This window comes from Stenella coeruleoalba (genome assembly GCF_951394435.1).
Source record: "Stenella coeruleoalba genome assembly, chromosome: 19".
In the NCBI taxonomy this organism is placed as follows: domain Eukaryota; kingdom Metazoa; phylum Chordata; class Mammalia; order Artiodactyla; family Delphinidae; genus Stenella; species Stenella coeruleoalba.
Window position 1 is genome coordinate 53,727,240 of NC_137165.1, and position 12,697 is coordinate 53,739,936.

The 12,697-nt window shown below is 53.6% G+C and overlaps 1 protein-coding gene across 3 annotated transcripts; it reads left to right on the forward strand.

Annotated features, from left to right (window-relative positions):
• The first annotated feature begins 4,572 nt into the window (after window positions 1-4,572).
• On the forward strand, window positions 4,573-12,127 carry WBP2 (WW domain binding protein 2). 3 transcript variants are annotated; one of them, XM_079905061.1, is made up of 8 exons: window positions 4,573-4,729; window positions 6,987-7,095; window positions 8,224-8,359; window positions 9,203-9,295; window positions 9,943-10,077; window positions 10,271-10,393; window positions 10,849-10,925; window positions 11,062-12,127. In XM_079905061.1, exons 1-8 carry the CDS (start codon window positions 4,671-4,673, stop codon window positions 11,113-11,115), a joined length of 786 nt encoding a protein of 261 aa, XP_079761187.1. In that variant the 5' UTR covers window positions 4,573-4,670; the 3' UTR covers window positions 11,116-12,127. The 3 variants fall into 3 exon arrangements, with proteins under 3 accessions (XP_079761187.1, XP_079761186.1, XP_079761188.1); XM_079905060.1 differs by lacking the exon at window positions 4,573-4,729 and adding an exon at window positions 4,991-5,826; XM_079905062.1 differs by lacking the exon at window positions 4,573-4,729 and adding an exon at window positions 6,417-6,446.
• The last annotated feature ends 570 nt before the right edge of the window (window positions 12,128-12,697 follow it).

Genomic DNA, 12,697 nt, shown 5'->3' on the forward strand with positions numbered 1-12,697 from the left:
GTTACCTCTCCCACCTACCTGGTTGTCTTCAATCAGAAACCCAGTGACCTCTGGCCAAGCAGCGGCTCTCTGACCATACTCCTATAAATTGTCCCTTCTAAGAGGGAACCTCTGAATTGACCCTCAAGGGAGCTTTTCCTTTGCGTGCAATGTTGCAATAAGATTTTTTCTATGCAGTCATAACTAACAGTGTTCTTCAGCAACATGTAGTAGGGTAGATATCGTTTCAGGAAAGTTGTTTCGGTAAAGCCTCCGCAGCCAGCCACCAGGGGGCACAGCCTCCAGGGTTGCCCCAAGATGCCCAGCCACCCATGAGCGGGAAGAGGGAAGCTCTTTAGAAGATAAAACTCAGGTTTGTCTTCTAAAAGATTCTGAGGAGAGTCTATGGGAAGCAGGGACCAGTTCTGGAGTGGGTGCTGTTTCTGAGTGGGGATTAGAAGCACTGGGGATTAACTAGGGACTGGGGGCCATCACGAGGTGAATGGTTTAGTATTGAGGCACCCCCGCCAATAGTTGGGAATTGCAAAGCTTGTCTAGGGGTATCACTGGTAGGAAAGCAGCAGTTGCTGAGAGAGAGGGGTGTCGTTCCCTCTTATGACTGCTGCTGACTCTGGGAGAAATCAGGTTTCCTGCTGGCTCTGCTGCAGGCTTTGTCCGTGTCTCTGTGAGTCTGTTTCTGTTTTGTAGGTAAGTTCATTTGTGTTGTATTTTAGATTCCACATATGAGTGATATCATACGGTATTTGTCTTTGTCTTTCTGACTTACTTCGCTTAGGTATGTCAATCTCTAGGTCCATCCATGTTGCTGCAAATGGCATTATTTCATTCTTTTTTATGGCTGTGTAGTACTCCATTGTATATATACACCACATCTTCTTTATCCATTCAGCTGTCGATGGACATTTAGGTTGTTTCCACGTCTCGGCTATTGTGAATAGTGCTGCTATAAACATATAGGTGCATGTATCCTTTTGAATTACAGTTTTCTCCAGATATATGCCCAGGAGTGGGATTGCTGGATCAGATGGTAACTCTATTTTTACTTTTTTGAGGAACCTCCATACTGATTTCAATAGTGGGTGCACCAACTTACATTCCCACCAACAGTGTAGGAGGATTCCCTATTCTCCACACCCTTTCCAGCATTTGTCATTTGTAGCCTTTTAATCATGGCCATTCTGACTGGTGTGAGGTGGTACCTCATTGTAGTTTTGATTTGCATTTCTCTAATAATTAGTGATGTTGAGCATATTTTCATGTGCCTGTTGGCCATCTGTATGTCTTCTTTGGAGAAATGTCTATTTAGGTCTTCTGCCCATTTTTCAATTGGGTTGTTTGATTTTTTTTTTTTTTTTTTTTTGCGGTATGTGGGCCTCTCACTGTTGTGGCCTCTCCCGTTGCGGAGCACAGGCTCTGGACCTGCAGGCTCAGCGGCCATGGCTCACAGGCCCAGCCGCTCCGCGGTATGTGGGATCTTCCCAGACCGGGGCACGAACCCGTGTCCCCTGCATCGGCAGGCGGACTCTCAACCACTGCGCCACCAGGGAAGCCCGGGTTGTTTGATTTTTTGATGTTGTATGAGCTGTTTGTATATTTCCAAAATTAAGCCCTTGTCAGCCACATCATTTGCAAACATTTTCTCCGAGTCTGTAGGTTGTCTTTTCGTTTTGTTTATGGTTTCCTTTGCTGTACAGAAGCTTGTAAGTTGACTAGGTCCCACCATTTGTTTATTTTTGCTTTTATTTCTATTGCCTTGGGAGACTGACCCAAGAAAATATTGGTACGATTTATGTCAGAGAATGTTTTGTATATGTTCTCTACTAGGAGTTTTATGGTGTCATGTCTTATAGTTAAGTCTTTAAGCCATGTTATTTTTGTATATGGTGTGAGGGTGTGTTCTAACTTCATTGATTTACATATATGGCCATACAGCTTTCCCAGCACCACTTGCTGAAGAGACTGTCTTTTTTCCATTGTATATTCTTGCCTTTTTGTCAAAGATTAAGTGACTGTAGGTGTGTGGGTTTATTTCTGGGCTTATTGGGTCTTTTTTTTTTTTTTTCTTTTTGAGTCACCGTGCGGCTTTCAGGATCTTAGTTCCCCAACCAGGGATTGAACCCGTGCCCTCGGCAGTGAAAGCGCAGGGTCCTGCCCACTGGACTGCCAGGGAATTCCCTTATTAGGTCTTGATAGAAAATGTACTTCTTACTGTGGGTCAACATTAAAAAAAAAAAAAGGAGAGCCACCATCTGATAAACTGCTCCCTAGTCTTTTCAACATCAGGACACACATAGAAAATTATTATTTGTTTAGCACAAATGATACTTGTCCAACTCACTGGGGCAAATAAATGAAGCTTCTTGGAGCTTAAGAGGTGACCGGAACAGGATCACCCTGGACCCTGCCTGGCTGTTCTGTGGTGATGGGCACAATATCCCAGGCAAGCCCAAAGCACTCAAGGAGCTCCAGTCTGCAGAACAGGAGCAATTACAGCTCAGCAAAAAGCGATCATTTCTGGGAACAGCCAGAGCCTGTGTGCACTAGAAGGCAGGAGTGATCTGAGTTCTGAGACCTGGGCCCAAACAGGGCCTTTTGCCACCGACTTGGTTCAGCAACGAACTGCCCTTGAGCCCCTCAGTGTGGGTCCTGGAAAGCACCTGACCTCTCCACCACCTGGGAGCGGTCCTCACAAGGCATTCACATGATCACATGGTTTTATAAAATTTGCAAAATTTGGACACTTAAGCCAGAATCGGTTAAGACTGCTATCTCGCTCCACTCAGACTTCCTCTTCATCACGTTTCCCCTCCTGCTAGGAGGCCTCAGTGTGGCCACAGCACTGTGTGTTCATAATCGTGTATCTTAGTTCTAAAACAGGGCCTCCAACGTTGGAGAGGCTTCAGGCCCCACAAAACCCGCCTCTGCCTCTGCCACCAACCGGGGTCGCAAAGGGGTCAGGGCAGGACCGCGCTGTTGTCCCACCTTCCCTCTTAGGGTCCTTGTAGCAGCCATTCTTGCACACCCATTACTGGGTGGGTTTTCTTTTTCTTTTTGAAATGTATTATTAATATTTAAAATGCACACAGTAAACAAACAGTACAAAAGAGCATGCAATGCACAGTAAGTCACCTGCCAACCCCAGTTCCCAGAGCTGAGCTTCAAAGGGATAATGCCCAAAACAGTGTCTGGTGGATCGTTCAAGAAAATATCTAGATCTAGATCCTATCCTATTTTTTATACAAACAGAAGTATATTTATACACCAGTTGTACAGACAAACCTTAGCAATCTTTCCACAACAGCACATAGAATATGACTTCATTCTTTTCAACCGCTACATAGACTGTATGTGTGGAATTTACCCTAACCCATTAGGGCCGACTTCATCATGTCCATGACGCACTACTTCACTGCACTTGTCCTGCAACTTCCAGGTGGTTTTGCGCAAGACCTCACAGAAGGCTGTTACCTGTTTCATAATATTTTCTAGTTTTTGATCCTTCACCTAGGAAATCTCACTCAAAAGTCAAGTCAAGCAGGTGGATCCCAAAGTTGGCCACCACGTGTCAGGAAATCAGCTGTTTGCTTAAAAATCAAACTCCGATCCCTTAAGATTAATGTTGCACCTGCGCCGCCCCGTGGGGAGTAAGACCCGTCCCCCTCACCCCCACAATTGCGGGTAAAGCTCCACCTCGGAGGTGCGGGAGTTTACATAACTACCGCGGCCGAGTGGAGGCCGCCCAAGTGCTGGGTCACAATGAGTCATCCCCATTCTGCAAGCTCCGGGTGTCACAATTGTGCCCAGTTCCATTCAGCTCCTCCGCGTCCGGTTTAAATCTTCCAGCCTGTTAAACGCTGGGAGGGCGGGACTGCAGAGCCAGAGCGTTCTAGAGCGAGCAGCGCCACCGCGAGGCCAGCTGTGGTGGAGGCGGCGGTCACGTGCCGGCGCTGGGCAAAGGTTCTCCTCCCCGCACGGAGATTCTCACCGCCCACTTCGGAGGGTGTGGGTTTGATTTCAAGGGAGGGATGGCAGTTTTTCTTGACTCTTCTCTCCCAGAACAGAGACTGATTCTTGGACTCATCTCTCTAGCTCAGTGACTACCCAAGTGTGTGGCGGGGAAGTAAAGTCATATAGGAAATGCTCCCCATACGTTTGCGGACTGAATGAAGATGCCCCAGTAAGTGTACAACGCTCCCACAGCAGGTGTAGGTTATAGTCCCCATTCCGTGCGTATGAACTTTTGCGTCCAGGGCCTTTACGACGAACTTCCCTGTGACGCGCCCAACTATTTACGCCGGTCCCTCGGAGGACCGGGTGGAGGAGGGTCAGGATTAGTTACGCAACAAGCGGAGTCAATCCGGGCCTATGGTCTTGGAGACTACAAGTTCCAGAATGCAGCCTTCCGTTAGCGTAGTGAGAGGTCGAGGTTGAGGGAGCATTGCCTTCTGGGAACTACAGTCTTGAGTTTGTTTGTGATGCGAGCGAAACTAGGGGGGAGGGGGAGAGGGAGTAAACTATTAGCACGTGACGCCAGGGATCAGGTGGTAGGGCCAGCCTCCGCGCAAGAGCTGATTGGCTGACTCTAATACGAACGACGCCACTAGGGGGTGGGCCGAGGAAGGGCGCAAGCGCACTGCGTTCCGAGTCTCGGGACCCTTTTCCGAGAGACTATGGCGCTCAACAAGAATCACTCGGAGGGCGGCGGAGTGATCGTCAACAATACCGAGAGGTGAAAACACTACGGAAGGATCCTGGAGAACTGAAGGGCGGGCGTCGAGGGTGTGGGTAGTGGGTGGTGGGTGAGTGGGCAGTGGAGAATAAACCCGTGAAGAGGGGAAACTGATGCGGGGGGTGGGGGGTGGGGTAACGGCTGGGGGCGGGGCTGAAGGAAGGTGGGTGAGGCGTGAGGGAAGGGCCGGGATGTTGCAGCTGTGGGATGGGGGTGGGGCGGCTGGCTAGGGTAGGGGTTTGGAGAGACGGGTGGGGGTTTGGAGAGACAGGCGGAACCTCTGGGTAGTTCTTGAGCCCCTGTCCCAGAGTAGGTGACTTTAAGAATTGGGAAGCGCTTTAGACAGAAAAAATTGCCGTTTATTGGGCGTTTACTATGTGTCAGGGACTACACCTCTTTTGCTTTTCTCAATATGTAAATCCTGTGCGGCAGATACTATTACTATCCACATTTTACACGTAGGGAAACTGAGGCACAGAGCTTAAGTAACTTGCATGAGATCACAGAGCTGTAATAGGAAAGGAGTCCGGATTCCAAAGTCAGTAGCGTTAATTCCCAGTATGTAGCCTTCCAGTATATTCCAGAACTGCTGTTTCCAGATGAAAAACTGAGGCCCAGAGGTGAAATTACATAGCTAACGTTTGTCACATGTTTGACACGTTTTCTGTAAAGGTCTGTCTTTGCCTCTTTCCCTTGAATTCCTGTTGGCTTGGGTCACTTCCCAGAGCAGAGGTCCCCCAGCTTCAAGGTTCTTCCTACCCACCCCCCGACAATTCTGTCTCTCCTCCACCTCTGGGCTCCTTGGATGACTTCTCTTCTCTTGCTCCTTGGGCGCTGAGAATCAGACCAGCCAGCCCTGGTTGAGCTATGCTGACCTGAAAGCACTTTTTGAAGGAGCATAGGAGGAATCTGGGTCCCCACAGGAGACTTGGTGGGATCAAAGTCTGGTAGCTGATTAAGGCCAGCACCCAGCCCAGGGCTGTCATCCGGGAATGCTTGATGAGTCAGAGGAGAGCACCCAGGGAGCCCAGACCTCAGAATATTGACTCTTCCTCCATCTTACCTGCTCAGCGACTGGCCGTCCCAGCCTGTTCCTGGTAATGACCTCTTTTCTCTGAGCTGTATTTTTCTTTTCTGGTACTGGTTCTCTTTCCCACTTACCCCTCCCCAGTGAAGGAAGTTGTGATATCTGGGAGGCGAAAGGAGACAAATGGAACCATGTGAGCTTGGACCTTGTTGTCTTGTAATCAGAGAAACTTCACATTGCCCTTAGTGTGTAGCTGCTCTGTGTGCAAGCCAGTCCTGGACCCGGACAGACCCTTTTGATGCCATTTGGTAACATCTCCTGGGACTATTTCTTTCTCTCTCAGTGAGACTTTTCTGGGCCAAGAATGTATCTATCCTGCTGGGCCTCCTACCCGGTTTAGGACTCATTGCTGCTAAATAATGATGTGCCTTGTTTCAGAAACTGCTTCAGCCTCATTTCTGAAAAAATTATGTAAACAGTAATTGAAGTCCACATTCAGCACTTAAAACTTGATATGTAAAATAGTGAACCTTACTCTTCAAATCATGAATCCCTTTGAGAGTGATGAAAACTGTGGTCTCTCCCAGGAAAAAGCACGTACGTGATCATCTCAAGGGCTAGTGGACTGATACCCCTGCAGACCCAGCTTCAGAACCCCAGGTTTAAAGGAACCCTGAAGTGAGCCCTTTGGTAATGTGTAGAGTCATGTATTAAAATGTTTGTATATCAGACTTAAAAAAGTAAGCCAACAAAAACAGAGCACCTGTCATAAGGACCTAGAAGAGAATCGAAGCGCTAACCCCGATAATCTAACCTCATTTGAGGGATTATGGCGTCTCCAGAGCCCTGTGGCTCTTCTATGGCACTGGTCACTTTTTTTTTTTTTTTGGCTGTGCCTCTTGGCTTGTGGGATTTTTGTTCCCTGACCAGGGATTGAACTCTGGCCCTCAGCAGTGAGAGCGTGGAGTCCTAACCACTGGACTGCCAGGGAAGTCCCTGCACTGGTCACTTAGGGGCTGTGTGTGTGGGGTTTGGGGGAAATTCTATGGACCCCCAGCTTGCTTATCTCTTCCATGGCTGTGTTAGTAGTTTTCTCACATCAGTGTTGAAGCGGATGACTTGCTGGCAGCTACTAATAAGCAACTGCTACCCAGGAGGGTCCAGTCCCTGGGGGTGACAGATTGTGACTCCAACTGTCTCATCAGGGCGTTTCCTCTTTTCTCATCACAGCATCCTGATGTCCTATGACCATGTAGAACTTACGTTCAGTGACATGAGGAATGTGCCAGAGGCCTTCAAAGGGACCAAGAAAGGCACTGTCTACCTTACCCCGTACCGGGTACGTTGTACAGCGAGACGGTTGGTTTGGCGAGTCAGTTGTTTTGGAGACTCATGGCTCCTGGAGGCTGATGGAGTCTTCGGTCAGCCTCAGCCTCATGAGTCTAGTGGCCGCTGAACCCTGGTGAATGTTAGCGTGTTTCTGTCACATGCTCCTGGTTCTAGAACCACCAGCCTCTCTTCGCACAGCAGAACCGATGGCAGTGAATCCGTGTAAGTTCCAGAGCTGCTGCTGCAAAATCTCTCTGTAGTTGGATGCAGCTGCTGGGATGACCTGGGCCTGGAGGGGATACAGTAGCCTGGCCGCAGCCTCGGGGGTGGGCAGAGAGACCGGCCAAACCCTGCAAAGTGAGAAATGCCAGACTGCAGAGTGGGCCTTGCCTGAGAGTTCCCCAAGCAGACTCTGAGAGACTTCCAGAGAAACACAGATGGATATTCTTGGGAGAGGATCGCCGCCTGCAGCTATCCCAGAGTTAGACTTAAGGATCGTTAGAGGAAGAGGAGCACAGGCTTTAGTGGAGACCGGGGTGGGGGGGTGTCTCAAAACCCTATCTCTGGGGGTTCAAGCTGGCATCTTCAGTCACAGATTGAAGTCATGGGGGTAAAGCAGAATGTTCCCCACGTGCAGGGTGGGAGACGCTGGCTGTTGGGCAGAGTCTGCAGAAAGGTTAGGATCATCCCTTCTCCTGGGATCTGCCACCCGCTGCCATTCCCTCTTCTCAGTTCTGTGAAGCTCAGGCTGAGCTCTCCCTTCAGGAGCCCTTCCCTGCTTCGGCCCTGCCTCTCTGCGCTGGCCTCGCAGGCCCCCCACTTAGGCCCCACGCCCGCCGCCTCCTCACCACCGCGTCTCGGGCAGAGCCGTCTGTCCTGCTCACACGTGCTGTCTGAGCCACGCATTTTCCTTGTGAAGTCACATGTCTGGCCTCTCCAGCCCGGCTGCATCTGAGGCCTTTTACTCTACAAAGCGCTCTCCGGGGCTGGCTGGTGCAGAGAGCGCCCTGGGGCTGCCGGGTGCTGGCTCGGGCCACCCGCCCCGGCCCTGGGAGGTGATGGCCTCCCGCACATAGGAGGCGATGGCCGGGCAGGCCATGGTTCGGGTGGGGATGGCCCTTGTTCTCTCTCCCTGCAGGTCATCTTTCTGTCCAAGGGGAAGGATGCCATGCAGTCCTTCATGATGCCGTTTTATCTGATGAAGGACTGTGAGATCAAGCAGCCTGTGTTTGGAGCAAACTACATCAAGGGAACAGTGAAGGCTGAAGCGGGAGGTAGGTGACAAGGGAGCTTGGGGACACCGACGGGGCTTCCAGAGAGGTGCTCTGGGGCATCTCTGACTGCTGCCCTGGAGGTGTCCTCTTTGGACCCTATCACTCTAGCCGTGTCTTCTTCCTGGCTCTGGATCAGCTTCCAAGACCAGCACTTGGGCTGCCAGCTGTTCAGCAGGGGGAAGTTGCCAAGAGCTGGAAAGTGCTAACGTTAAAGATGACGGCTCAGGTCACCTTTTCAGAGAGGGAAGTCAGCAGGATGACTGTAAACCAAGTGAAAATGCTTACTGTGAGCTGGGGAGTGTGTTCAGATGTTAGGTGTGGGAGGGAGCTGTATCAGGTTCTTGGGAAGGGTCTTTCCCCTAGAGCCAGGCAGAACCCGCTGCCCCTCTGTAACGCCCGGAGAGGCCCTGCTTGGTGTCAGGCTCTTTGCAGACCCCAGAGACCCCTGCGTCGAACTCGCCTTCCCGCTCATGTTCAGCCTGGCCCGAGCCTTGCTGTTGAGCTCACAGTTCCCCTTTGGACAGAAGCCAGGCTGGAGGGGCCCAGGGTTCGTCCTCAGGCCCCCGCGGGATGAGAGACCTGTTCTGAACTTGAACATCAGTTGTTGCTGGGCGTGCTTGTTGCTGAGAAGCTGCCTTACTGGGGGTGGGAGGCCTGAGTGCAGACGTGCTTACAGGGCTGCGCAGTAAGCGGGCAGGAGGTGGCCGGTCTGCAGCACTGGCGTGCGACGTGGGTGGTGAGCCTCCTGGCCATTGGATGGGGCCTGAAGACGACGAAGAGCCATCTCTTCAGACGTAACCTAAGTTCTTTTCCGGAGCTGTTGATGCCCTGTTCCCTTCTCAGGTGGCTGGGAAGGCTCTGCGTCGTACAAGTTGACCTTTGTGGCAGGGGGCGCCATTGAATTTGGGCAGCGGATGCTACAGGTGGCATCTCAAGGTATCAAGGCTCTAAAAACCAGGGGCCAAGGCCGCATTGAATGTGTGTGCTGTTTGCTCATTTGGGTTTGTTTACTTTCTGTTTTGTTTTTTAAGCAGTCAGGAGATGAGCTTCTGGGCCCCAGGCTGCCCAGGGCTGGGAGTTGGGAAGGAAGCCTGTAATGAAATCACCCTCCTGTACCTCAGAGGCTGGGTTTCCCCTGCCTGGAGCAGCTATAGGACATTTTAGCAAAGCTGTTTGGACTCAAGGACATTTTACTGTGGCCTCATAGAAACAAACAGAAACTCAACCATTAAGCTACCATCAGGCAACCATTTTAAGTCCCCAAGGGCTGTGTTCAGCAGACCTCCTCACCTCGTCCCCAGCCTCACCCAGCTCCATTCTCTACCCCACCTCTAGCCTCCTTCTTCCCTCCATCCATCCCTCCACCCCTGTCCTGGACCTCCTCCACCCCAGCTCTGACCTCTCTCCCCATCCAGACCCCTCGCCTCATTCCTGACCGAGGCGGACTCCAGTGGGGAGGGGTGAGGCGTGTCTGCTGTGCGCATTCCTGGGACCCTGCAGCTCCCCTCGGCAGGCGGTGGGAGCACCCTCTCCCCAGTACCCAAGGCCCGCGACACTCATTTCTCTCTCCCCTTGTGCTATAGCCTCCCGAGGTGAAGCCCCCAACGGAGCCTATGGTTACTCTTACATGCCCAGCGGGGCCTATGTCTTCCCCCCACCAGTCGCCAATGGAATGTACCCCTGCCCTCCTGGCTACCCCTGTCCACTGCCCCCAGCTGGTGAGTGTGTCCTTTGCTACCCACGCCTCCCCCCCCCACTGACTACCCTCACCCAGGCCAGGGGATTGTAGAGGGGAGACTTGTTCTTTGGCTTCAGGACTGACAGAGCAGCTGGAGGGGCCTGGGAGGGTACCAGCTACAGGAGCCGGGGCTGGGCTGCTCACTGGGTCCCCGTCACTCTCTTGCCGAGCAGAGTTCTATCCGGGACCTCCCATGATGGACGGGGCCATGGGGTACATGCAGCCCCCGCCGCCGCCCTACCCTGGGCCCATGGAGCCTCCGGTCAGCGGCCCCGATGTCCCCTCCACTCCTGCAGGTGAGGGCCCTGGCTGCTCCCCGTGGTTGCACGGAAGCCCCAGATAACGAATGACCACTGGCCTAGGGACGATCCCAGGGGACCGGCAGCGCGGTGGCCTGGTGGCGAAGGGGTAGATTCCAGCCCCCACTCTGTCCTTTAGCTGGCCAAGTGCCCTGGGCCCAGGAAGGTCCCCCTCTGCACCGGAGTCTTCTCATCCACAAAACGTGCCAACGGCCCCACCTGTGGGGCTTGTGGTGAAGATGGGGGGTGGGGGGCAGGAGGTGTAGAGGGACCAGATGGGACGGTGTGGCACGCGGTAAGTGCTCAGGAAGGGTTCTCCACTGCTTTAGTGATGGAACTGCGTCCTCAGCACCCGCCGCCCCGAGCACCAGGGGGCCAGGGCCGTGGGGGCAGCGGAGGAGGCGGGGAGGGCTTGTCCCCGGGGCTCTTCCCCAGTTTGTGTGTTCTCACAGCTGAAGCCAAGGCCGCCGAAGCAGCCGCCAGCGCCTATTACAACCCAGGCAACCCACACAATGTCTACATGCCCACGGTGAGCGGGCTGGTGAGGGGGGGGGGGGGCGTGGCACTGGCGGGACCCCCGCAGCCCCAGTTTGCTGGGATTTAGGGGCAGGAGAGACCCCGGCTTATTCCGACCCTTCTAATGTGATCTTTCCTTTCTTCCTCAGAGCCAGCCTCCACCGCCTCCTTACTACCCCCCAGAAGATAAGAAGACCCAGTAGACCGCTCACACCCACCTCCTCCCGCCTCTCTTTGCTCTCTCCTCCCCTCCCCTTGGGGCTGAGTCTGGGGTGGGGGGCGGGCCTCGTCCTTTCTCCAGGTCTGATTATAAAGCAGTCGCCAGGAACTAGCCTGGCAGGGGGAGGGCCCCTTGACTTGGATGAATATAAAGCAGTCGCCAGGACCTAGCCTTGAGGGGTGCGGGGAGCGGTGCCTCCCAGCTTCCCACGTGAGCCCAGAGCCCACAGCGCTTCCCTCTCAGCATCCCCGGGGGGCGTCCGCCTCGTTCCTGTCCTGCTCTCATAGCTTCTACCCACGGAGGGACTCTCTGGCCACCTCCTCCGCCGCAGTCCAGCTCTCTCGTTTTGTAGCCACTTTATCCTCACGAGCTTTGCCCTCCCCAGGGACCCCTGCCAGGCCCTACTCACATTCCATCTACCTGGCTGTGGAAGGCCAGCTGTCTGCCGGACTGTCAGCCTACGTTCCATTCCCAGCCAGCCTCAGCCCCCGTCACGCTCGCCTTCCCTTCCCTGTCCTTGGTCATCCTGTTGCCACTGCTTTTGACTTTTGGAGCTTTCCCACGAGCCACCAGGGGGTGGGTGGCGTGAGGGCCAGGCTGCTGCAGCTGGGGAGGGAGCCCCTCTGCTTCCCTGCTAGTTTTTCTGAAATTTGTTTCCCTTTGCCTTCTCTCTTTTCCCTCTAGAAGGGGCTTCTTGGACTGGAACTGCAGAATGCATGTCCACTTGGGGGCTGTCGGGAGGGCTGGGAACAGACCCCTGGGGCCTGGCCTGGCCGCTGACCATGACCTCTCGCCAGCCCCTTAGCCTGCCCTCTTCCCTTTAAGCTTCTTGCCTGGTTGGTGATACGCCCCCTGGATGCACTAAAATTCGCTCCCGTTTGCTCCTGGCCTGGCTGTGGAGAGAGGAGATGGTTATTTAAAGAGAATTCCCTATTTATTTGACAAAAAAATTCAGTTAATATATTAATGTGAAATAAACCCTGTTTGCACCTTGATTTGTCTGCTGAAAATGTGAACTTGTAAAAGTGAGTGACTGGACCCTGCCCGGCTCTGCGTGTGGTGACGAGGCTCTTGGGAAGGAGAGCCATCTGGCTGCTTGGGGCCGGGGGAGGCAGTGTTCCCTCCCGTGTGAGAGTCCCTTGTTCTCTTGGCCTATTTGGGCCCAGGATGCTAAGGCCTCTCCTGTGTCCATTCTGTGGCAGTTGCTCAGCAACTGTGCCCACCCGCTGAGTCCCCTGGGGCCTGGCACAGCCCAGCAGCTGCTCTGGGTGGGAGGCGTTGGCAGGAGGGGCCGGGCTGGACCGGAGTTCCTGCGTCCCTGGCTGCTGTGCTCACCACCTTGCCTCGTGGGGGTTAGAGGGCACGTCAGTGAAGGCCAGCCCTTCAAGACTGGCCCCTGCAGCGCAGGCTCTGGTGCCACCCTCCTTGTGAACCCTGGGGCCGGGGCGGGTGGGAAACGGCCACCGTCCATGCCCAGGCCTGCACCCCCTGGACCCTGGCCTGGAGGGCGGCCCTGGGACCCTGTGGTGGAGCTCAGCCCAGCACCGAAGCGTCCATTTTCCTGT

Coding starts and splice junctions, on each gene's coding strand:
- WBP2 (XM_079905060.1), top strand. CDS start 5,729: ATGAGTCAGAGGAGAGCACCCAGGGAGCCCAGACCTCAGAATATTGAC. Junction 9,296..9,942: donor GCTACAGGTGGCATCTCAAG/GTATCAAGGCTC, acceptor CTTGTGCTATAG/CCTCCCGAGGTGAAGCCCCC. Junction 10,926..11,061: donor ACAATGTCTACATGCCCACG/GTGAGCGGGCTG, acceptor TTTCTTCCTCAG/AGCCAGCCTCCACCGCCTCC.